The following is a 25083-nucleotide window of genomic DNA, read 5'->3' as shown; positions in this document are numbered from 1 at the left end:
AACAGCAATTAGAGTGACATAAACATGAAGGCTTTCAGACAGAGCCACACTTTCTCTGCCACGCAGAAAATGAGGCCTCTTCTGCATCCCTGCAGTGCCTCTGGTTTTTAACTACACCCCAAAGGGAAGCGCTGGGATTTCTCTTTGCTGGAGAACTCTCTGGCTCGCCAGCATAAATGGCTCCATTGTAATTACAGGAACAAATAAAATGCTCCTTGTTTGTGGCTGACATTTACACCTGTCTGACAACATTATGGATGGGATTTCTGCTTAAGTATTCCTAGAGGAGATGCTGGGTTCCTATGTGAGGTGAGCAGTTCTAGGAAGTGTGAATGTTCAGAATATGGGAGGGGGGGGGCTGAGTGCCACTTCTTGTTTTTGTATTTTCCCAACTTTTCACCAACCTTAACTAAAAATGTCTAGTCTGTAGGGTTTTGGAAAATAATCAATTGTTGCTAAGCACAGAAACCAGCCAACAGTAGAGTTGACCAGATTCTATGTCTCTCAAAGGATTTTTCACATTTTGATGAGGATCAGTGAATCTAAAGCAGAGTGACATCATTCCTCGACACCTGCTTGACTCTAGTGCTACGTTCACATCAGGCTCAGAAACATGCTTTCAAACAGCCACTTCTATTAAAAAGTTTAGGTCGACACGTTTGACGAGTTTCAAGCTTCCGCATTCAAAACCTTTGAGTTCTCGTGCCGCCAAGTCCGTTTTCCGGCTCTTAGTACAAAACGTGCGGCCATTAAAATAGTTGAACATTGACCAATCAGGAACTCCGTAGTAACATTGTTGTTTATTGTTCATGCCAGAAGAAAAAAAAGAAATGTACAAAGCATTAACCATCTTTCAGGGAACTATTGGAACAGTAGCAGAAAAAAATATTCTTATGTAATCTGATCCTTGAACACAAGTACAATATAAAAGTGACAACAACAGCTAAGATTACATCCTTCCACTCTCCCATCCCCTCCCTGGCCCTTTTGTATATGCCCTGATTCATTTCTCTGTATTTGTCCAAAATTATGTTTTGAAATGTTTTTTTGAATGTTACTTTGTCATTCGTTTGTTTGAATGTTTTGTGTTTGTCTCAAGGTTGTGCGAGCATTTGGAACTTTAACATTTTCTTCTCTTACTCCCTTCTGAAACCGAGGAAAAGGTTGTTTGAAGAAAATTATGCAGAATTTTTCATTTTTGCCGGGGGGGCGGTCTCGCCGGGGGAGTAAATCAATGTACAACCACCACTGACCCCACCGCCCCCCATCAGTAGTCGGGATAGGCTCCAGCATCATTGTGACCCCAAAAGGGTTCAGAAAATGGATGGATATCTTAATCTACTAATCCAATTTACAAATTATTAAAATGATAATAATCATGAATTTGATGTATCTATTGAAGAATCTTCTGGATGTTTTGCCCATTACTGTTAAAATGGTGAATTTCTACAACAAATGAACTACGTGGTCTGTAAACGAGGTTCTCTCCTTTCATTAACAATCAGATAACACACAAGGAAATACAACGCAGGCATCACAATGGATAATGCACTTATGTTTACAGGAAATGAAACCCAATCCTTAGTGTTGTCTAACTTACTCTTCTCTTGTTTATCAATAATTCAAACTAATGCAGTTGATCCAAAGACGAAAGAGGCCTGAGTTAGAGAATCCAAACAATGCTTTCCAATCCAACACGTCTGTTCTCAACGCTGCAGCAAACTCGTTAAATGGATGACGCCAATGAAGCATTAAACCCTTGATGAAGAAATGATGCTTCCCGTTCAGATTATGATGGCTGTGGTTCGGTGCAGGGTGTTGCTCTGGCCGTTAGCAGCAGTGGAGGAATTACAGTAAATCCTGCAGCTAATGATCAAGCTTCAGCTGCAGGGTCACAACGACACTTAAACAACCATAGAAAACTAAAGGAACCATCATTTTCGGCAGAGTGAGCTCAAAGCAATGCAGGACACTGAATGCTCTCAATTAGTATGCTCTTATTGTCTTTGTCATCAGTTGTTCAGCACTTTCAAAGTAAAAGCTGTGAGAAATGTGTGACTCATAAGTCACCTACAACTCTCTTTTGGATCCCTCTGACACTTTGGGGGCAAAGGATTTGGAGATGCACCATATTGTATTCCATGCTCAGTGGCTGCTTGGGAAGTGAGGATATAATGTTGGATTAAAATGGATTCCCTGAACCGCAGAACCGCCCAAGCTGTCGTCAAACAAGCCACATCCTGTAGGACTCGGAACGGCACATTTCAATTATGTGTATCTACCATCTCCTCCTCTCCCAGGAGGCCAAAATGAAACATGCAGATGGACAACCGTTTAATCGGACTGAAACTGAAGAAGAAAACAGCCCAAGGTTTTCCAGCAGAATCTGTGGACGTGTGGGGGGCAGCACTCCATGCATATGGAGGAGAGTTTTAATGCTGCTGTGTCCTTGCTCATGTTCGCTGTGTTGCTATGTATGCAAGCATTTGTCTGCAGGTTTCTCGGGGAATTCATCAGTGGATTTACCTATTGTGTCCCATAATCTTGTGTTTTGCAGATGGGATGTGCAAACCTACTCAATGCCTCCGTGTTCTTTTTTCCTCTCCCCAGTTTCAGCAGACGGGGGAACAGATGATCATCCTTTGAACCCATTACTCAGTCTGATCCTCTTATCATGACCAACCTTCCTGAGTCTCTAATTTGGGGTCTGCCAAACTGTGCTCTGTGCACAATGTGGCTTTCGTCTCTGCCCTGCCGTGTTTTTGCTTTCGTCTCCATGTGTGTGCAAGGCGGGGAGAAGACAGTGACAGAAGAGCGAGAGCCACAGAAAGGAATGTCTATGCACATTTGCAAGCTTTTCTCCGGGGATATTCTACCACAAGACAAGTCTGTGGGCGGGTCAGTGCTCTGGGAACACAGGAAACAACTCGCAGAGGCTTCATCTTTATCTACCTTCTCCTCACACCTTTGCAGAGAGCCGCTCATTGTCTCTCACCGTGTCCGTGCTCTGCTAATGCCACAGTCCCACGCCGACAGCAGCACATGTTTGGAGCATTACACTGTGGGGGAGCTTGGCCAATTATCCAAAATGAGCAGGAGCCTTCCACTGCAGGGAATGCAGCACAATGCTCCATTGTTGTCATGGAAGCATATCAAACATTAGGAGGGAAACAATGGGAGAAGAGATGTCAGGGGTATACATGATGTAAACAAATGGATGTCTTCATTTACATGTGAATTGCACACAGCCTCTATCTGTTATTTCATTACCGCCAACCAGAAGGTCACCTAAACAGTGATGTATAGAGCCACGAGCTCCTCACATTGGGAGGCATGTGAGGCTTGCTCGTGCACACGGCACACCAGGGCAGCTCCTACCGTTACTCGCTCAGTTGCGTATTTTGGTAGATCAAAAAACTCACACACCTTTGTGTACTCAGGTGCCAGGGCATGTTCTAAAAATGTGCTGGTTAACGAATACCTCCATCTGATACATCAGAAAAACAAACGGGGATTTGCATTTACCCCAAAGAAGACTTGAGACACTTACATCAGAAATCCCCTGAAAGGCAAAAAAAAAAAAAAAAAACTAGGAGAAGTGGCTGTACTTGTCTTTCTTCTTCTTCTTCTGCAATCAACTGAAATATATTCTTTATGCCTGATTTGAAGCCAGAGACAAAAACAGATCTGTCATAACTCCTTTAAAGTATTTTGTTGGAATAGAAGGGAGATTTTAATGAGTAACCAACTTTTTTGATCTCCCAGACGGGGCATATGTATAAAAAAGCTGAAGCACTGCAGAGTAAGACTGTCGCTAATAGAAGAAGAAAAAAAAAACTTTCAGGACTGAAGGTGAAAAAACTTGGATTCCTTTTTATCTTTTGGATTGTTTTGTGTTCTGTTGCAGAGCACCTACAGGGTTCAAACCATTTTGAGTCTTCATCGTGCTCTTTGCTCACATTAAAGTTGGGATTTTTGAAAGTGCAAGATTTCCTATTGAAGACTTAACATTTATTTGATAAATATTCTGGATACTTATTTTTCCAGATAAGATATTAATAAGATGGAACTCAAAAGCCACAAAAACCTTCAAATCCAAATGGCGAAACCATCAGAAAACCATCTCATCTGTGCATTAAAGCATTACTGACAAAAATCTGACATTTGCATTTTTCTCCTCCACATCGCAGAGATTGTTTGGGGCTTCTGCATTATGCACACATGGCATTCCTTTTCCTCTTTTTTCCTCTTGAAACTCAATAGGACTGACAACAAATGGCATTTAAACCCACCACAGGAGTCAGCAACATCCTGCCAAAAAGAAATCCAGAGAAGATATCGGTGTGGGACGGCCTCTGAGAGCACATCAGACTGTACCTGAATAACAGATTGAAAGCTCTTATTTGTGTGTATTTGTACAAATAAGACATTTATTGAGGGCATCCTAGCAGATTCTCTTTGAGGAAACACTTGCCTTGACGTGTTTCTATAAGTTTGCCTGGACGGTGCAAACATTTGCCCGCCATCCCAGCAGTGGTGTAATATGTATAACATACGTGTGCAAACATGAGCAAATAGTTATTTTTTTGAGGCTAGAGATCCTTCACCAATCCATACATTTCAAGAAAAATGTGCATAGCTTTGTAGCAACCATCCGTACTTACTAGTACATCCAGCCACCGGTATTCCCAGGATGCAGAACGGTCAAAAGTTGCTGGGGTCGGGTCATTTTATAGAAGAACCACATGTCGTATGTGATGTCAATATGTGTTGTAAGGCTGCCCCGTTACACTTAATTAACAGTTTTTACCTCATTTTTTGTGGCAACTTTCAGCTAAAATCAGTCTATTTTTTTAGCTGTAGAATGACTTTTACTGTTGATCCTTTCCTTAATTATAGTTGTGGGTGTTACTCTCCAAGAGCTGAAACCTTAATAAAAGTATGCAGAGACCTTTTTTTTCTTTACCTACATGGTGCTTTTGAGAGCTTATTACCCACCTACTGCCATCAGGCTGGATGCTTTTAAAGTCTGAAGGAACTAAAATGGTGATTTGTACAACCCTGTCTAAGGGTGAGAAGGATATTAATACTGTTGGCGTGTTTGGAGTGGACGGCTTTCCGTGTTTTTAGCCGTGCCTTTCTTCAGTAGAGGGTCATGGCAGAGTGGGACGTGTACACAAATGAAGAGATACTTCTAATGGGGAGGATTTGATGAACCTGACGACCGTGACCGCATTATAGAGGCTGACATTAAGACTGATGGAAGAAATCACTGACTGGCTGTGCTGTGAAGTATAAAGTTGGTGCTCTGGAACCGCCATATCCACACTCAATACGCTTATGGTTATTAATGGAACTATTTGAAGACTTAGACTACGGTATTTTTAAAATAGAATGAAATATTCATCCGTGGTTGGTTCTCTCTTTTAAAGTCTTGAGGACAAAAGATCCTGACGTTCTTAAATTAAGATTTGGGAAAGGATTTTTTAAAAACATTTTTTGTTAACATTTAGACAAAATAATATTGATTGCCTGTCAAGTCTCATTAAAGAATAGCTATATTTTAAATAATATTCATTCCACTTTGAGCTACTGTATTCCTCGCTCTCAATGTACTCTGAGGCTGTAATGTCCTTTATCCTCACCTCTGGCAGTTGCGAGTCCCTTTTGAGAATGAGATGATAGATCTCTGAGGGCTCATCCTGGGAGTAATACATTTTCTAATATCACAAGCACTTCTGTGCCACTTGTCATTCTATTAAGTGACATCACGGTCCTACAAACGCTTTATGTGGGAAAAGGCATTGCTATTGAATGAGATCTTTTTGTTAGACCTCTTGCTGTGGGTCACCGTGCAGCAGATGTATTAATCCATAGGAACATATGGTGTCGTAAATGAGCCCTGACATGCTAAGTAAATGCTTTCTATAGCTCAGGCGCTCAGAGAGAGTTATGCCATTGCTCTGTGCTGTATTTTATGGCACAGACAGCAAGGACTCAAATATGAGTGAGAGATCACAGGTTCTGCCCTCCCATCTGCCACAGATTTGCAGAGTGACACGCGTTCCTGAAAATAAATTCTCTCTATTGTTTTATCCATGGATGCACTTTCATCCACTGAAGAACACTTCTGAGCTCTACTACAGAGTAACCTCAAGTATAGTGCAAAAAAGTTCATGATGGAAATGCTACTTGGTAGATTTTAAGTTTCCCTCTAACTAAGCAAATGGCAAATTGAGAAGAAGTACAGTTGCTTTGGGAATGACAACACCTTGATGCGAACCCGCCCTCCTCCTCCAGCTCACTGAGGATTACTGTGTAATTATATGCACACGCAGCTGCAAGATGCTGTCTGTCTGTTATGTCACATCCAACCTCGCCCATCCCCTGTCAGGTGCGATAACTTTCCCTTTTTAAAGTCTCAAGAGCAGACAAACTCCAACTTTGCTACATTGGAAATCTGTTTCTTTGCTGAGGCAAAAAGATTTGGACAGGATTTCGGCAGCTGCTGAAACATGAAAGAACCACTTAAGTTCAAATGCAGTGTTCAGATGATGACTTGATGTTTCTTCTTACAAAAGTCCTCAAAGGACACATGGGGGAAGGGAGAAAAAGCTGCAGGCAACAGAGAATGTAGTGACATCTACTCGCCTAAATATGAAAAAGCAATTAAACCAAAAACGTCTGTCTGACCTGAGGTCTATGTTCAGTTTTCCTGTTTATGCTGCAAAGATAACATGATTAAACATAATTAAATGCAGATCATTGGCTTTCTGAGAATAATGTACTCGTCCATATTAGGGCTGTAACGATTAATCTACCTAATTGATTTCTATTCCCACGATCCAACCAGATGGATCTGTTTGTGGCGAGTTGGTAATCAAATCGACTTATACCATTATGACCTGTTTCAGAATGAAGTAAATTGATCATGATCAACATTGGAAAATACTATTCGGATTGATGTAGGGTAGTTTTATTTTACTATCATGTGAAAATGACCAATTTTACATTATTTTATTCCAGACACGTTCACCTTATCCTCTAAGAATCATTGGTATTTACCCTTTTGAGAATGACGATGCCCTCTTGGTTGTGTTCGTTGGTGGTGATGTCAAACACGGTGCCACCATCACCTGGCACGATCGTATACTCCACTTCAGCATTTCTACCGATGTCCAGATCATGCGCTTTGATCCTGCCAATGGCAGAGCCCACCGCGGAAGATTCTGGAACTCTTAGGTGAAAGAAACCTGTCAAAAGGGGCGGAGTTGAGAACAATGGTGACAAATGGAACCAAAAAAAGTCCCACAGTATCTGCCTCTAGGCATCTCTGAGTCCGGGGACCACATCTTTATAACCACAAACAACCCTGGGCTCTGACTATTGTTTTTTTTTGCAACAGCAGAAGCTTCAGGAAGAAATCAGCAAACAAGAAAGTAGAAGACTGACTGATTATCACTTACACCTGGAGTGGAAGGAAATTCATCTTTTCTTTGCCTCACTTCACTCTCTCCGATCGCTTTTAAAGATTAGTCTCTGTTTGTGCCAGAGAAATTACAACTTCACGATTGCATTACAAATCTGGTGCCTACACCTGGAAGGCGGAGTGAGCCGTTCATCCATCTAACCATCCATTTTCCTCGCCAGCGTCATCCTTTTCAGAGCTGGTGGGGCCTTTGATGATCGGCAGTTTTGGAGTCCATCACAGAGTCAGAGATAAACAAGATGGACTCTCCTACACCCATGGTAAATAGAAAACCTCTAGTCAAACTGGCCTGCATGTTTTTGAACTGTGAGAAGCTCAAAAACTCCATTAGTTCAGAATGCCTTCTCCTGGATCAAACAGAACTTACACAAAAAAACTGGTCAGTGGCTTCATTTGTGTAATTCTTAAAATTTAATTGGGTAAATTGTGTTTTTTTAGAATGATTAAACACTGCAAAAGCCATCTGATGCACCACCTTCCAAATTCAATGATAAAAAAAACTACAGATTGGTTTTAAAGAAGAATTACACGAACATCCCTGCCAGGTTAAACAGGTTTAAGTTTTTACAAAACATTAAAACTCTTTTGATAAAAAGAAAATAGCTCCCAACATCATAGATATGCTCAATTATCTTCAAGCATTCAGAAAACTTACATTGTGTAAAATGTACCTTAATTGGAATGACATAATTTATTATTTTTGTTATCAACTGATGCTAATTACGAGTGGGAGATGTCGCCTCTCCTTCAGTGAGTGCCCCCCCTGGGAGGGGCTTACAGGTCGATGCCGTCTCACATCCCTTTGTTTTACTGTCAACTTTAGTTTTTGCCTCCCAGGTGATCCGAGGGTTGGCTGGAAAAAGCTTCTGGATGAGTCTGAGTGCCGCAGATTCAATAAGAAGGAAATAACTTTCAATGACAGGCCGGCGGTTTAAAGCTTGTGAAGAAAGGATGAGAACTGCGTCCTGTATCACTGAACCACAGCTGAGAAAGATGCTTTTTATTAGAGGCAAACAAATAGCTGATACTTAGATGTTTTGAAAGCAGCGAGCTGTTAGAGACAATTGCAGCCTTTCCAGCGCTGACAGTTTTGAAATAACTAAGCCTTAATAACAAGGCAGCGGTTTAATAAACTGAAATCTTTGCACACATGAGTAGCACGCGTTTGTTAACCTGTAAGCCCTTATGGGAAGGAAAAGACAAAAAGGGAAGCGACAAGCCACTATACTTGGCCCAAACCGCTGTGCTGTGACAGCATTATGGAAATATCATCTTTTCCTCGCTGCCAGAGGAGCTTGACCGTCCGACTGACTGTATTTACATTCAGAGGAGACCGGCTGGTGTCACCTCAAAACGCGCAGAGAGGCGGCATCAATACAAAACAGCGTTTTTCGCTTTCCTGTCATATACACTCACTGGTTCATCCTCAGATAGATTTTGCAGCCAGTTTATTGCGCAGCTGTACTCTGAGTATGGAGAGGAGCTTTCACAGATCAATGATTTTCAGCATAATGTTTTTCCTCTCAGTCTGGCTTCTTACATGACCTGCTAAACGGTACAATCGAAATAATCTGGTTTAGCAGCTTATGTGAGATACTGAACAAAATGCAGAGTTTAAATACACTGACTTAATCCTTGATGCTGCACCAACATTCTCAAATCTCATCTAAATATAGAAGGGCGCCCATGAGTGAAAAAACATCAACCCGGGTTTATTCACCAGGAGTTGTAGCTTTAGATGCAATCACACTGAATAAACAGGCCATCGCTTGCTGCAGCGCATAATGACAAATAATGAAAAGCAATTACAAAGAGTAGAAATGATGAATACCCCCTATGCTGCTGTAATTGCACCTTATTTATTACATTATGGAAGTATGCAGGAACCAGTGTAAGGTCTCCTGCCTCATTATATCTCCACCAAACTTTTAAGTTTAACAGATATTACACCGGTGCTTTCATTTCCCACAAAGCCCACTCACTTTTTGAAAACCTAGGTGGATTATCGTTCACATCGCTGAGGGTGATGTTCACGATCGTAGTCCCGGCCAGTCCTCCCAGCTGGCCTCCCATGTCCTTGGCCTGGATTAGTACCTGGTATTCTTCCTTCACCTCTCTGTCCATATTGGGCAAGGCTGTCTTTATAACCCCTGGTGCTCAGCAAGATGGATGAGAGATACAGATAATGGAGGAAAGAAAAAGAGGAGGCAGAGGAAGACAGTGATGGGGAGATAAACAGACAAAGGGAAAGAGTGGTAAACACAAGGTTCCCAGAAATACATTCAGGTCTGAATACACCTGGAAATGCACAACACATTTGGATCCAAGCAGAAGCTGCAGGAGTGGCTCTGACCAAAACTGAAATGGAGGTCATCGCACAAACTGGAAGCACTTGACATTCAGTCCTGAGCACGAGTGAGCCCTAATAATGATTCACTTGAAGATCAGAGACCCAGAGATCAGAGAGGGTTTCTGCTGCACATTTGTAGCTTGGTGAGTTGTGGGTTAGCAGGCCAAAAAAGGAGAACACAACACAGATGAGTACACACCCTGTTTCCATTCTTCACCTTAATAAGGTAAGGACGTCCCATTTGATCTGCGTGAACGCTGTGAAACTGAAATCATCTGTCGTCTTTCTCAGTAAGACAAGCGTGCCTTTGACATGTGAGCTGGTTTATGAATCTTGTTGTTTTCCCACTCCACTTGTTTGCCTTTACCTCTCTGGCTTGTTCTCCTTTTTGTGTGTGTTTGGAGTTAGCAGCAGGCCCAGCAGGGCAAACATTTGCTTTGACAGTTTGATTTTTGTGTGCAGCCTCAGTTTGAAATGCAGTCACAGTATGTGTTCTGCAGAGCTGTGGGATGAGTAGCACGAAGAGCGACAGACTCCACGCGACCTGCTGCTGGGATTCCCATCAACCTATTTTCATATGCTTTGAATCGCCCCAGAATAGAAGCCAAGGGCAGCACATGATCTGCATACACTGGCCGTCTGATGTCATTCCAGATTTAAACCTGGTACCCCCCCCCCCCCCCCCAACCCCCATAGGACACTCATACCCATATTTGAATTCAGCTACTTTTTTAAAATGCGTCAATAGAGAAGCTGAGATTTCATTATAACACAGCCACAGATGTAATTGTTGCAGTTATTATTGAGCAACCAATTAAAGTACAGAAACCCAACATTCAATAATATTTCTTTCTTTATCGTCATCTTTTTGTTTCCTCATATAAACTCACAATGTTAAATGTTTCATATTTGAGCTGCTTGATAGAAACCAGTGTTGTTTAATCCAACTGGCATGTCATTTCAAAACATAGCCTGCTTTGGCAGCTGATTTGTTCGATGCCCTATAGGGATGAAATGAGATCCTGGTATGTCAGTATGCTCGCTTTACTCCAATGTCTCATTTAAAAGGTGGCAGACCAAAAGCCTAAAAGCTCATTTTTTTATTGGTGCCTTTCCACAAAAGCCAGTGAGAAATCAAATTTAAGGTAATTATGGAGTTTAGTAATCAAAGCAAACTCAATACCCAACAATTTAACTTTTGAGTGCAAAGTTTTTTTACCTGTTTTGGGGTCAACAGAGAAGTACGGCTGGCCGTGGAGGATGCTGTAGACCACTCTGGCACTGTTTCCATAAGTGGGGTCATCTGCATCAGTGGCTGTCACCTGCGTCACGTAGGTTCCTGTCAGGAGTTGGAAGACGGGAGTTTATCGGTCTCCTCGTTTGTTGAAGTCGATCTGCTTACACAGCGACCTCTTCTACATGCAGAGGCTAACCCTGGCTAAAAAGCTTGCAGCTATGCAGAACAGGAAGAATTATGTGGAGAGCTTTTTTCTCCATTAAAAATCTAGTTTTGTCCATTTGACACTTGCAAAAAGACAAACACTCTCTTAACCATTTATTAAACAATGCAACCATTAAGATAATAAAGGAGCACAGAAGAGTAATAACATGGCAGCCTTCCAAACTGCTGCAGCAACAGGGACAGAATAATTACTCATTGGAGACTTGGCTCATCTCCCTTTACAATCAGGCACTAAAAACACATTTTACTCAGAAATATCATTTATTTCAACGTGTTTAGATTAAGCGAAGAATCAAATGCTTCCGGTTTTTCCAGAGGTTTCCTCAGGAAGACGTCTTTGCAGGGCGGATTGAAAATTTGGAGGCCTGAGAAAAGCAGAATGTGTGGGAAGCTTATGGAAGTCAGGAGACGCTGACCAGAGGGACAGCATTTCATTTTACACCACAGCACCGTCCCAGTTGCCTGTAAACAGCTTTCTTCACTGTATATTACAGTGACGTGCAGTCAGGAGAGGCAGGTGAGGCTGTGCCTCACCTGTCATTATGGGAAGAAAAGAGAAAAATAAATTCAATTATTATTATATTTAAGTTCAGTAATTTGTGCTTTGCAGTCATTTTCCATTTAAATGTATAATTTTTGGGTGTTTTTTCTTTTCAAAATCGCTGAATTTCCGCATTTGCCGTTCAGATACTAAGAAGTGACGTGCGATGAGGCACCAGCCCGCTGAGCCTCACCTTGGATTGCGCAATACCTATGCAGTCAGTCGGTACTGCTGTCTCTCTGTATGTCGGTTCAATCACTTGTACTATATGAGCTGAGTTTACATAATTTAACAGACGTATATGATGTACAGTGTTTGTTTTTATAAATAACTGTGAGGGACGTGTTTCTTGTGCTGAACGCTAAACGCCGGCAAAAAAGCAACTGGGTGAGGCCAGAAGTCCCCGTGCCTCAAGTTAGGGGGCGCCGATGAGCCCTGAGATTATGACGCTAAAAATAATAGAAGAAGTGATAGCAAGCGGCAAGTCATTTTCTTCAGAAGGAGCGGCATATGGGCTTTATTTACAAGTAAAGGTAAGATGATAATAAGGTTTGTGCTTTTTTCTATGCTGCAGTTTGTATATGAAAAAACATGTTGAAATGATATTTTAAACAAAACACGTTAACTGTTGTCAATTAAATGGTGAATAAGTTACTCAGTATGGTTCATATGTTTGTAAATCTGACTGATGACGTCAGTGCCTCACCAGCCATTAACCTCACCGCACGTCACTGGTATATTAAGAAGCTTTGCTGTCTGAGCGGGTGTTAACAATGGAATTAAAACACTGGGCGGAGACAGATTAGAGTCTCAATCCTTCCTCACTCATGCCTGACATACCAGAGAGGGCTTGCATAATGCCAAATGTGTATACAATAGATTAGATAACACAAAACACTGTTTGTATTAATGCAAGAGAGAAGCAGTATAAGCTCACATGGAGGGAAAGTTTCAAAGCCTTCAAGCTTCGCTGACTCCTACACATTCAACAGAAAACAGCATTTATATAAGCATGAGGTCAGAAAAAAGCTGAATCAATTTATTTGTGTTTTTATGGAAATGGAAAGTGAGTGCCAGCTTGATTGAAAGCATGCTTTCAATTTTCTCGGCAGTTGAAAAAGAATCTCTAATTTGATCAGATATTACAGTATTCAGTGAAATAATGCAGCAGTTAGTTTGAGGGGAAATGATTAACCCGGGACGAAACGCAACACAATACTTTACGTTTAAATGTGAGGCAGACGGGATAAGAGTTGGTGCAATCTTCTTCCACATGGGAGTCTGACATGAACAACATATTAACTCAAAATGTACACTTGTAGACAGGCAGTGAAACCATCAACCTGATTAAGCTGAAGACATTTCATTTAGCAGTAATTACAAATCTCTTAATTAGTCCTCTGAATTCTTTACAGTAGTCAGGAATAAGCTTTTTCACAACCAAGAAGGGATTATGGAGTGATTTTGCAGCTCAACTTCCAACTGCCAATTATTATTTAGCATCTCTTCATTTGAACATTTAAATTTCAACCCAAACAAAGGTTGCAGGAGTGAGGCAGCTGTTGATGGACAGACTAGCCCACATTCAAAATCCTGCCAGCGCAGTGGGGAGGGTGGGGTCTGCTTTGAACGCAGCTTCTTTCAGGTGTAAACCATCTTCATCAGACACAGAAAAAATAATCACCGATCAGCTAACAAAGGTTCAAGTCCTTCATATTTCACACACTTTCCCGCCTGATTTTAAACTCTTTCAATTCCATCTTCATCCCAGCTGAGGTCACCCATCGTCATTGTTTTGGGCGGCAGTGACTCGGGCGGTTGAGCAGGTCGTCCAATTATCAAAGGGTCGGCGGTTCGATCCCCGCTACCCCCAGCCAACTGTTGTTGTGTTCTTGGGCAAGACACTTCACCCTCACTGCCTCCAGTGTGGCTCCACTGGTGTGTGAATGTGTGTGAATGTGTATGAATGTCCCGGTGAAGAGCTGGCAGCCAGGCTTCTGCCATCACCAAGTATGAATGAATGATGGACACATTGTAAGCTCTAAGCATCTGAAAAAGTGCAGATAAATCTAATACATATATATATATATATATATATATATATATATATATATATATATATATATATGTATGTAAACAATCCATCACATAACTGCAGGGTGTAAGATGCTGGCAGGGAAAGCATACATGGAGCGCCACAATCAAGTGGCTGGAATAATATACAGGAACATGTGTGCAGAATATGAACTGGAAACCCCAAGGTCAAAATGGGAAACACCTCTGAAGGTGGTAGAGAATGAGAGGGCAAAGATCCTGATCCAGATCCAGACTGATAGGATGGTAATGGAGAACCAACCAGACATTGTAGTGGTGGATAAAGAACAGAGGAAAGCCGTTGTGGTGGATGTGGCAGTGCCAAGAGATGGGAACATCAGGAAGAAGGAACATGAGAAACTGGAGAAATACCAGGAACTCAGAGAAGAACTGGAGAAAGCCTGGAAAGTGAAGGTGACAGTGGTGCCTGTGGTAATTGGAGCACTCTGGGAAGTAACCCCCAAGCTGGAGGAGTGGCTACAACAGATACCTGGAAAGACCTCAGACCTCTCAGTCCAGAAAAGCGCAGTGCTAGGAACAGCTAAGATACTGTAGGACCCTCAAGCTCCCAGGCTTCTGGTAGAAGACCCGAGCTTGGAGGAGAAACCACCCGCGGAGGGTGAGAGGGGCGTTTTTTTTTTTTATGTTCTAATATATAGTTTTTTAGTCTTCCAGTTTCTCTGTTTTCTCCATTAACTTCAGTCCTTCCTCACCTGGTTCCCCCGGCATGTTTGACACCTGGTGTCTTCATTTCAGCTCAGCAGTTGGTTTTCCCGCTTCTTCCAGCCTGTGTCCAAGCTCAAGTCAAGTCTACGTTGTCTGTCCTCGACCTGGCTTCAGCCGCATCCCAGCCCAGTTCCCGTCTATTACAGCGCTCCGGGTTAAATCCAAAAACGTCCTCAAGAATTACAAATCAGGTGGAATTCTTCTTCCAGGATGATGACAAACTCTTCTTCTCTAGATCCTTCTTCATCTGATGCCATCTTCAGAAGACGGAGCAGTAAACTCTTTGACTGTCTCTGTGAAACTGTTTTTTTTTTTTTTTTTTTTAACTTGTCCTGTCCAACAGCTAGGCAGACAGATGAGAGCTGAGGGCCTCTTGTGTTGGACATATTTTACTTTAACAAGAGGGGTTATTAATCTTCAGACAAACCAAAGGTATGTCTGAATAAACCCCTTTTGTAATTGAGGCCAAACTTTATTAATTTCAATCATGTTTGAAAATCTTTGGTGTTGGACCGGACGGAAAAGGAAAGAAGGGAAGAAGAGAGAGGGACGTTAGAAAGAGGGGGGGGGTAGGAGGGTGATAATAGGAGGGGAAGGGGGGTAAGACCATGAAGCAGCATAAAGCAACAAGTTTACTGGTTGTTAATCATTATGGTAAGGTTCAAATGTAGTTCAAAAAGGGCGGGGCCTATCCACACACACACTCAAATGTTATAAACACACCTGCTAGCTGCAAAAATTTCCACCTGTCGACATGTACACAAAACAGATAGTGTTCACACGCATACTTATGCCTTAAAACCAACTAGTGTGAAATCTTTCAGTCATTCAATCATGCAAACTGTTAGTGCAAAGGTGAGCTAACACCTGTGCTCAGGTGAGTGTTTATGTTCTTCTAAAATGGATGGTGGAACGTGGAAAGAAGGAGGGAGAGTGCCCAGCCATCCCCACCCCAAGACCCCCACCGCAGCAGCAGCGGCAGCCGAAATCCCCCCAACGCCACACGGGAACCGGCAGGGAACAACCGCCGTCCGGGCGACCAAGCCCGCCACCCAGGCCAGGGCCAGCAGGACCGCCGCAAGGCCCCCAGAGCCAGAGAGCAGGGAGGCACGGAGGGAAAGAGAGCGCCGCCCCAGCCCAACCAGGAGAGCAGCCCCCCCGGAGAAGGATGCCCACAGCCCCAGACGAGCACCCCACCACCACCCAGGAGTTCCGGGCATCCCCCCGCCCCTACCCCAGGTACGAGCCAGGACCCCCCAAGGGAGACCCGCTCCGCACTCCAGGCAGCCATCCGCCCGGCCCACGGTTGGTCCAGGGAGGAGCAAGGCAGGGGCCCGCCGCCCCCGCCCAGGAGGGGGGAAGCCCGGGGAAAAAAGAGGGCCCACAAGGGGTGTTATAAATATGGCTCGACCAGGCTCGGCCATGTTGGAAGTTTGGCGGGGCCCAGCGCTCAGGGGCAAGGACCAGGACCCACCCCCCAGGGACACGAACACCCCCGGCTCAGGTGTAATATGAACCCCCCCACCATGCGAAGGAGAGCACCGCCAGGCCCAGGGAGCCAGCACCCAAGGGACACGGCCGCCATCGCCAAGGGGCCCGCACCCCCCACCAGGGAAGGGGTAGGGGACAGATGGACCCAGGTCCCACCTTCCTTGCAAAATGTGTGTGCGTGTATGTGTGTTTGAAAGGGTGTGTGTGTGTTTATGTTGGAATGTATATATTGAAGGGGGAGGGGTGTGTGTACTAAGGGGGGTGCAGTTAAAATTGGCGAGTAGGGCACTAAGGGGACATCTCCTGATTACTCACAGTGACGTCCCCTCACCCTCCCCACCAAGGGGCCCTAAATGTCTAAGGTGCGGTTAAAATTGGCGGGTAGGGTGCCAGGAGGACATCTGCTGCTTGCTAGCAGTGATGTCCAAGCACCCCCCCTACCAAGGACCCTACATGTCTAAGGTGCAAACCCTACATGTCTAAGGTGCAAAGTGAAACTCTGTGAAACTTTTGAAATCCACATACTTACATCCCAGAGTTATTCCACCACAGCTCCCAGTGTGTCAGCATCTTTCATGAGTTTTAGTCAGACTCACAGAGTATCTACCTCAGACCATCTACGTTTACTGTTTTGCAATCTCTAGGTGTGTCATTCTTTCTAGTTTAACACCTTCATCGTTATAATGAATGTTGTTATTATTCTGTATCGTTGTTTCTGGATTATTTATCCACCAATTTGTTGGTGCAGTTCTGCAGCTTAAATTGTTCTTTAATTTGTAATTTTCTTTAAGGTAGTTTTATATTTCTGTTTCTTTATGACATATTATTGTGTTGGTGTGAAGGGCTCTCCCCTTTCATTTGTGATTTTCTGTTATGCTTTATTTCCAGGATTTTGGTGTACATTTTTGATAATTAGTTTTTATTACTATCATTTCATTTATTTGTTTGGTTTAGTACTATTTGGCCTAAGAGTTTAGGCTCCCAACTACCTAAAATACTAACGACAATGGTGTCGTCTTTTACAGGGGTTATACCATGCAAAATGAACTTTCTAAACTAAGTGTATTATAATGTTCATTCCTCACTATAAACAACCCCAAAGTGGTGGTACTTCACGTCTTTCTGAGTATTCCTCTAAAAACCGGCTCTCTGAGCACTGCCCCCTCACAATCCACGAAAACAAGCCGGTCTTCGCATTGTGACATCACAAAGTGAGGAACAGCCCCTTCTAGGTAAAGTCTGCACTGCCAGCCCCGCCCCCAGGCTAACACACACGCCCACTTTCTCAGTGAAGCTAAAAAAATGCTTCCATTGCACAATATTCACATCCAACTAGCAAAAGTTTGAACATTGTTCATTTTCGTTGGAGAAACTCAGACAAGCTGCCGAGGCCGGCTCTAGGATGACGTCATGAGCGAAAGGCGGAGCCTCAGAGATTCTGTCGTCTTACTTCCTGGTAGAAAATAGAGCTATAAAAATAACTCATATTTGTTTAAAAAAAATTTCTTTAGTGTGCCAAAGGTACTAAATTATCTATGGATATGGTTTACTTACAAGAAAAGGATGATATAGGACCTTTAAAAGGTGTTCAGCCTTACAAGTTCTGCTCTGCCACAATTGATATTCCATTCTTCTTATTATTACTGTTATCTATTTTATTTGTTATTATTTTATAAGCTGCTTGCACTGTGGGGGAGATGAAAGTAATTTCATCTGTGCCGTAGGTCTTGTGTATGCAGCATATTTGACAATAAAGCTGACTTTGATTTTGATTTTCTAAAAACAAAATGATGTCATGTTCTCGCTCAAACTGAATTTAAAGAAGTTCTCAAAATATACTTTGGTCATGTGACCAGAACTTTCATCCATCTTTATTTTTAACAGTAAAGGTAACTGAAACTAGGAAAGTATACATCCTTTGCTTTCCTTGCCTTGTGTACTTCTTTAATATTGTCTCCGAATGGGACTAATAAAATCCAGTGGGAGTCTCAGTATGTCCATTTATTAATTGGTATCACCCTCTTCTCTCATTTTTCCAGATGCATTTATCAAAAGTTATCCTCTGCGTTTGCATCCTTTAAGATAAACAGTCTTCCCCTTGGTTATATCGTCACACTTTTGATACCATTCACAACACGCATACATTATCATTAAAACTTACAAATATGCAGGGAATTGGAGCAATTTATTAACTAATTTCACACTGAAATATGAAGTTAGAACGACGTTACCCTTTGCTGTTTTGATTTAAGACTCTTTTGTTCTTCTGCTTCTATCAGCCAAATGAAAAAAGAGGCATAACATGTCTTAATTACTCACTCTCAAACGCACTCCTAATTTATCACATGCTGATTACATGTCTGAATGCCCTGGAATCACATTATACCACACAACCCTTTGGGAGTGTGCAGGGTTAATGCGGTAAAACTGTGTATTATAAGCCAAATCATGAACCTTTAAAACCTTAACCAAGTTGCTTTTATGGTACTTAACCCCACCATGCCTGATCAGAGAAGACTTAAGAGGAAAGAAGATGAACAGGCATGCTTATTTAACCTTTGTTACAGAGGATCCGTTTTGTTGCATGTTTCATTTATTCTCAACATCAAGTGTTGCAGCTTAATGAAGGCTGTGAAAACCGGAACAGACTTTGACAAGATGTTAATACTTGATTTCTTTGGAAAAAGAGTGAATTCTATAGACACCAAGCAATAGTTGAAAGTGTCTTCATGAAAGCGTTATTGAGCCAGACCCTAAAGGCCTGAATAACTATCAAATTGGTTGGTTCTGTACAGTTTCAGGTTTTTAATCTGCGTTCCTTCCTCTCACATGGAATTCTTTTTTGCTTCTATGAACTTGAAAGCTTCTGTCTTACAGTGAACAAGATGCTTGAACTTTTGCTTTGGCTGAGGCTTGGCTGTGTTTTTCTGCTTTCTAACCATCCTCTGGAGACTGCAAAAGTTAAGGTTTTGAGGGTTTCATTGCTATTCACATCAAGAGGAACCATTCTCCCAGTGAATTACCTTGATCTGTCCTCCCTGGGGGGAACGTGTAGAGACAAAGCTGTGAAATGCACGCCGGGCACACCATGAATAAAACGGAGCTCGGAAATGTCAAAATCTGTTAGGGAGAACACTGCTACCCCTCTGGTTGTGCTGAAACGGAATTCAGTGTGATCCCTGGTTCAAAAGGAGAAATAAGTTTTTGCTGCACAGTGTTCTCAGGAGTGTGGATCAGTTCTTACCGACTGGTGACATCTCAGGAACGCTGGCTACGTACGGTCCTTCCAAGAACTTTGGCTCATTGTCATTGATATCTTGAACTTTGATTACAAATTCAGACTCGGGCTCCAGGGGGGTGTTGGTGTCAATGTCCACAGCCTGGGCACGCAGGGTGTAGTAAGGCTTCTCCTCCCTGTCCAGACTCCTTAAGGCATGGATGTCCCCTGTCGTTTGGTCAATCGTGAAAATGGAGCCAGCACCATCCCCTGAGAGGGTGTACTTTACCAAACTGTCCCCCTTATCGAGGTCAGTGTGGAGCTGCAAGAAAAAGAAGAAAAAGGGAGGTTGAGGGCAGACATTGGAGCATTTATGGATTCTCTAAAAACATTAAGAAGGAGCTGTCGAAGAGTTCACAAAGAGAGTGAAGAAGAGCTGACTGCACATCAAAAAGTAAAGTCATTGCTCTGCAAAGATCTGAAAAACACAACATCAGGAGAAAAATACAATGATTCTGCAATCGGAACATTTTGTGGATTAATAAGGCATAAATAATGTATTCTGATGGTGCAATTACGCTGCTCTGACAGCTCTTCAACACAGTGAAACTATTGCTATTTCGATCACGGATCGGGTATGTTGTGTAAAATGGAGAAATTCAGTGGGAATTCCACTCAAAAGAGGAAAAGATCAGCCTGAAAAATGGTGACGTAGAAACCCGTTTATCACAATAAGAATGTTCCTGCTTCCTCCTCACTGAAAGGCTTGGGACCAAAAGACTTGGCACAGAAGAATAACATCAGTCCTCGGTAATATAGATCGAGCACAGAACAGTAGCTCTATTTGTACAAGACAAACACATTCTTGGCTGTCGGCGCAAACCTTGTTGAAATAGTTATGTTGCCTTTGTTGCAGAAAACAGCTACGATATTCAAATCTTTTTAAATATTTACAGGCTCTAATGCAATGTGATCATAACCATAGCGGGTTATGGATTTTGGCCCTCTAGTCAATGGCATGATGTTTCCAGCAGCGCTGCTGAACAGCAGTTTCATATTAGGAGACAAGAAGAAATATTTCAAGCACTGAAGCCAAAGTCTACCCAATATACCCAGCTGACAAGGCTAAGGGGCTGTTTTGGATATGCAGCTTTTTTTTCCTTCACCACAACAGATTGTCTGACTTGAGCTGTCTGTAATTCCACACCTCATCATGGATTTTTGGAGCCCTTTTCAATCAGTGATGGGTCTAGTGGAAATGGACAGGACAGCTCCTGACGGGTTGTTCTTTTACTGAGAAAAAATTACAGCAATTCCTTCAGCTCAATTGAGGCAGAGCCTCTCTTTCATTAGAGATACAAATGATTTTGCCTGTTTCTGTGCTTTACATTGATTTTGGACAGAGTAGCGGTGGAGCATCAGGGGAGGAATCGGGTTTACCAACATATTGTGTGAAACACTGACCCCTTCAGATAAGTTATTGAGCTCCCCCTTTAATTGTTCTTTTTTCAACCGAGTGAATTTGCTACAGGATTGTCATCAGCAGCTTTTAATGGGTGACTGTTTTCACATGAGGAACTGCCAGTGGGGTGAAAACAAAGGACCAAATGCAGCTCTGGATGTTGTAGACGGCACTTCAAGCAGACAAGGAAAAGGACAACAGGAGCAGTTTGCAATTCACACCAACTCACCAGGTTCACAGAAGCATAGCCTTAAAGAACTGTCAGCCAGGCTGCATTGCTATTCAAATTATTCTCAGGACTCAACTTTAGTGGAATACTAGGCTGCTAAATATTTTTCACAGTGTGTTGTTTATTAATGAGTTGTGTTTCTATTCCACAAGGGGATAATTTAACAAGAGAGTGGATTTCAAAACAGCTTTTATTTGGGAATAAACTAAGCTATTTGAATAATGAATTTTCTGTGCACTTTTCACCTTGCATATTATTAATACTGATAGGTCAAACGCTGCGGTCACAAATACAGCTGCCACCATGCAAGGACCTTGGAGACCCTCCCATCAGTCATTTATCACGCTGCTGCCTTCCTGCCACCCACCTGTCCCTGGACTGCCACCGTGCAACTTCCAGATGTGCCCGGGCAGCCACTGATCGATGTAAAAAAAAAAATTAAAAAAACTTCCTTTTAATTTGAACTTTTTCTTGAAACCTCGGTGGCCACCACAACGCATGTAAAAATACTACTGGAGCCTCACGATTACAAATGGCTCCGTGCAGCCACCTGCCGAGTTTGCTGAAAAACTTGCATTTACATTTGATGTAGGTGTTATGCATGGCTTCCTCACGCTCATCAGGAAATCCCTGAAGCCTTCATGCTAGAAAGATTTTGAACAAAAATCTCAAGTTCACTCATGAGATGACTGCTGTTTGTGGCTCACGCTTTGTTGGCTCATCATTACGTCAGGACAGGGACATTTGTTTGCTCTGTCTGAACCTCATCGTGGTGTAATACTCTGAGATGACCAATGGTGAGATCCCATGAGTCTAAGGCGGGGATATCTAAATGTAAAACATGCTGCAAGTGCTTCAAAGAGTGAGCCAACAGGGCCCTAAAACACCAGGAAACTGCTTTCCAGTCATGCTTGAATTGTTTCATTTACTCCAGAAGGTTTCCCAATTTTCATGATAAGTAATTAGTGCTGAGACTTTTTTTTTGACCCATCTGTTTCAAATAGAAAAAACAATAAAATGCTCGGGGCAATCTTATATTTTATAGCATGTCCATAATACAACACTGAACTGTTTCAGTGAACTATTAGAGTAAGTCATGCAAGTGTCAGTTCCATGTTGGATGTTACTTTGTCTGGAAAAGAATGTCCTCTGTGACCTTGTATGCTTTTCCTGGTTGACCTTTGCTTTTTTTGGCTTAAAAAATACGAGCAAAATAAGATGGGAAGGAGAGAAGATGCAAGAAAAGGGAGAGGAAGAGAGGAAGGTTAACAGAAGGAGTTGAGTATAGCACCTCATTTATAAGCCCAATGTTGTGCAAAATCCAGTGCACACCGGTTTTTGACCTGCATATCAAAGTAAACTAATCATAGCTTTAATGTGATTCCAAATTCTTCCAATGTTTTTGTTCTATTGAGAAATAAACAGAGAGATTATGGGTCACAGATGATAAAACAGAAATGCTGCTCTATAACCGAAGCCCCCATTTTATCAGACCCTTAGCCCCCCCCTCATATGGAAATAGTCTTATGTTGTCCTTGAAACCGCACGTTTCTTCCCATGTTACCAGCCTCACTTGATCAGCGTACTTCCACCGCTGTAACATGAACCATCTGAGACCCCCCCCCCAGTCTGCTACCATCCTAGTTCACAGTTTTATCACGTCCCGACTCGACACCCCACTGTTTTGTCCCCCCCAGAAAACTCCACAAGCTTCAGCTTGTTCTACACTCATCATAACAACAACCTCATCCACCCAGCAACTGCACTGGATCCTCAAACATCACATTCAGTACAAGACATTTGCTTTTTACCCACAAGGCCATTCTGGAAGTCGCCCCCTCGTACCATAGCAGCCCACATTCCCAGATCCTCCTCATCCGTCCACAAGTATGGAGGACAGAGCTTTGAGCTGCTCTGCCTCCCCCCTTTGGAATTTCCTCCCCCCTGACATTTTCAGTATCATTTATTTTTGAATTTCTTCAAACAAAACTCAACACATCTGTTCAGGCATTCCTGCTCTTTATTATTTACATTCGTCTGGTTTGTTTTATGTTTCGTTTCACTTTCTGCTGTTTCTGGGTTTTTCTTTTTTATGTTTTAATCATTTGACTTTACTGCAACCTGAAGTTTTTAAATGGAGCCATATTAAATAATGTATTGCTATAATACAAAAATTGCATTGTCCAATTTATATTAATCCTATTTGGGGTCAAGAAATGCTGGAGCCTATCCCAACTACTGTTGGCTGAAGGCAGGGTACAGCCGGGATGGTTTCTCAGTCTAATCTGGGCCCCGCAAACACACCTAATATACCTAATTTACTATCATCAGTTATCATAAACATTTTTTAAAGAAAAGCTGCTATTTAATGACTTTTTAATAACTTTCTTGAGTTGTTTTGTTTTTTGTTTTTACTTTGAATAAAACAAAATAAGTTCTGAATAAACACGGGCAACACACGTGTGATGTCATGAACACGGATCAGTCCATCATTCCAGTCCTTTGAATAAAGTCATGTGACCATCCAGTGTCTAGAATGTTCTAAGAATGTTCCCTTTGGATTCTTTGGATGTGGAAAAACAACAGTGGTGAACTTTAGGAAACATGTGAATGGATTTGACATTCATTCTAGTTTACTTGTTGGTTTGGACACAGATTTCATTTAACTTGATGATCTGGAAGAAATCCAAGAATCTGGAAAACTGTTTAGTAGCAGGAATTTCTGTCTGAGTCTCACTGCTGGAAGTTTGGATGAAGATGATCTGGATCCACTTTAGGGCAGAAAATAGGATCCAATCGGATCGTTAAAATAAACCGATTTTAACTCTGAATGGTGTCAACAACTACTAATCATGATATGATTGATGAAATGAAAATGTGTTCAAATGAAACATTACATCCCTACAACATCCTGTCACAGAGCAGTCAATCTGGATTCTGTAAGCTTGTCTTGGGCTGAGTCCAAAATCCTTCTCTCCTCGCTGACCCCTAAAAGTCAATATAGTGCAGGACCATCAAGTACCCTGGATTTTAATTTAATTTGGACACATACTCACTAGTTTTTCTTTATTTTCCTAAATGCCAAATAGTATGTCACCCATTTTTGTTGTAAAAACTTAATAAATATGAACATTTTCCAAAGACTACTTAAGAATCCACAGTGTTCTGGTGATGAAAACTTGGGGGGTTTATAAAAAATGAATTGACAAAATTCTTTTTCAAATGATTAATTGTTCATATGCAATGCATTGTGGACAATATTTGTTAATAGATTGAGCATTGATGCATATTGTTTTTTTGCAGAGAATTCTGGGAGTTGTCCAGGAAATTGTAGATTTGAACACTCCCTATATAGTGCACTAACCGGGGAGTAGGGAGGAAATCCAGACACAACCTTTGAGATATGATCGGCCTTCCTCCCATTTGCTGCAGTGTATGAAACCAAACAAATCTAACTGTATTTACAAAACGCTTTTTTGTGAAACCAAGATTCTTACAGAATAAAATTAATGTAAAAGTAAAAAAAAAAACAAATCATTGAAGCACCAACACTGCTCTCAATCCCCCCACATTGCATAAAAAGAAAATGAAGACATGATCAAAAATAGGGCTGGAAATCGGAATGAAAGGCTGAGAAGGAAAGAAAGACACCTAAACATGTCAAAAAGAAAATAACTGCAACACCTTCTGAGTAATTGTCCTTCATCTTGAATAAGCAAACAATCCTTCATTGAGTCTATTAAATCTGATGTTTGAACAGAATCTTTTGTCATGAACCGGGTCGAACGGAGCAGTTCCGGGTCTCCTCATCAGTAATTTGGAGCTGAGCTGTCGAGGAAGGGCAGCAGAATGAGCTGTTAGTTTGATGGGCAGCAGCGAGTGAGAACGACAGCATGCTCAGTGAGAGGACGCGGGCAGATGACAGCTCACATGTCATCGCTCTCACCTGGTGTTGTCATGACGACAGCTTCAACCAAGCTCTCCTCCCTCTATCTCACCGCACACACTAAAGTCCTTTGAGG

The 25083-nt window shown here is 42.2% G+C and overlaps 1 protein-coding gene across 1 annotated transcript in view; it reads right to left on the bottom strand.

Moving 5' to 3' along the window:
• The window catches only part of LOC101154816 (cadherin-12), a 117808-nt gene that overhangs the window by 35310 nt on the left and 57415 nt on the right, over positions 1-25083 (bottom strand). The window contains exons 3-6 of the mRNA XM_023950198.2: positions 19398-19692; positions 11059-11178; positions 9472-9639; positions 7066-7253 (exon numbers count right to left, since the gene is read on the bottom strand). Coding sequence (XP_023805966.1) covers positions 7066-7253; positions 9472-9639; positions 11059-11178; positions 19398-19692 — 771 coding nt within the window. The remainder of the gene's footprint in view (positions 1-7065; positions 7254-9471; positions 9640-11058; positions 11179-19397; positions 19693-25083) is intronic.

The sequence above is a fragment of the Oryzias latipes genome, chromosome 20, assembly GCF_053564925.1.
Source record: "Oryzias latipes strain Hd-rR chromosome 20, Olatipes_Hd-rR_3.1".
Classification (NCBI taxonomy): domain Eukaryota; kingdom Metazoa; phylum Chordata; class Actinopteri; order Beloniformes; family Adrianichthyidae; genus Oryzias; species Oryzias latipes.
Note: the sequence above shows the minus strand (reverse complement) of the source record. Positions and strands in the feature narration are given on the sequence as shown.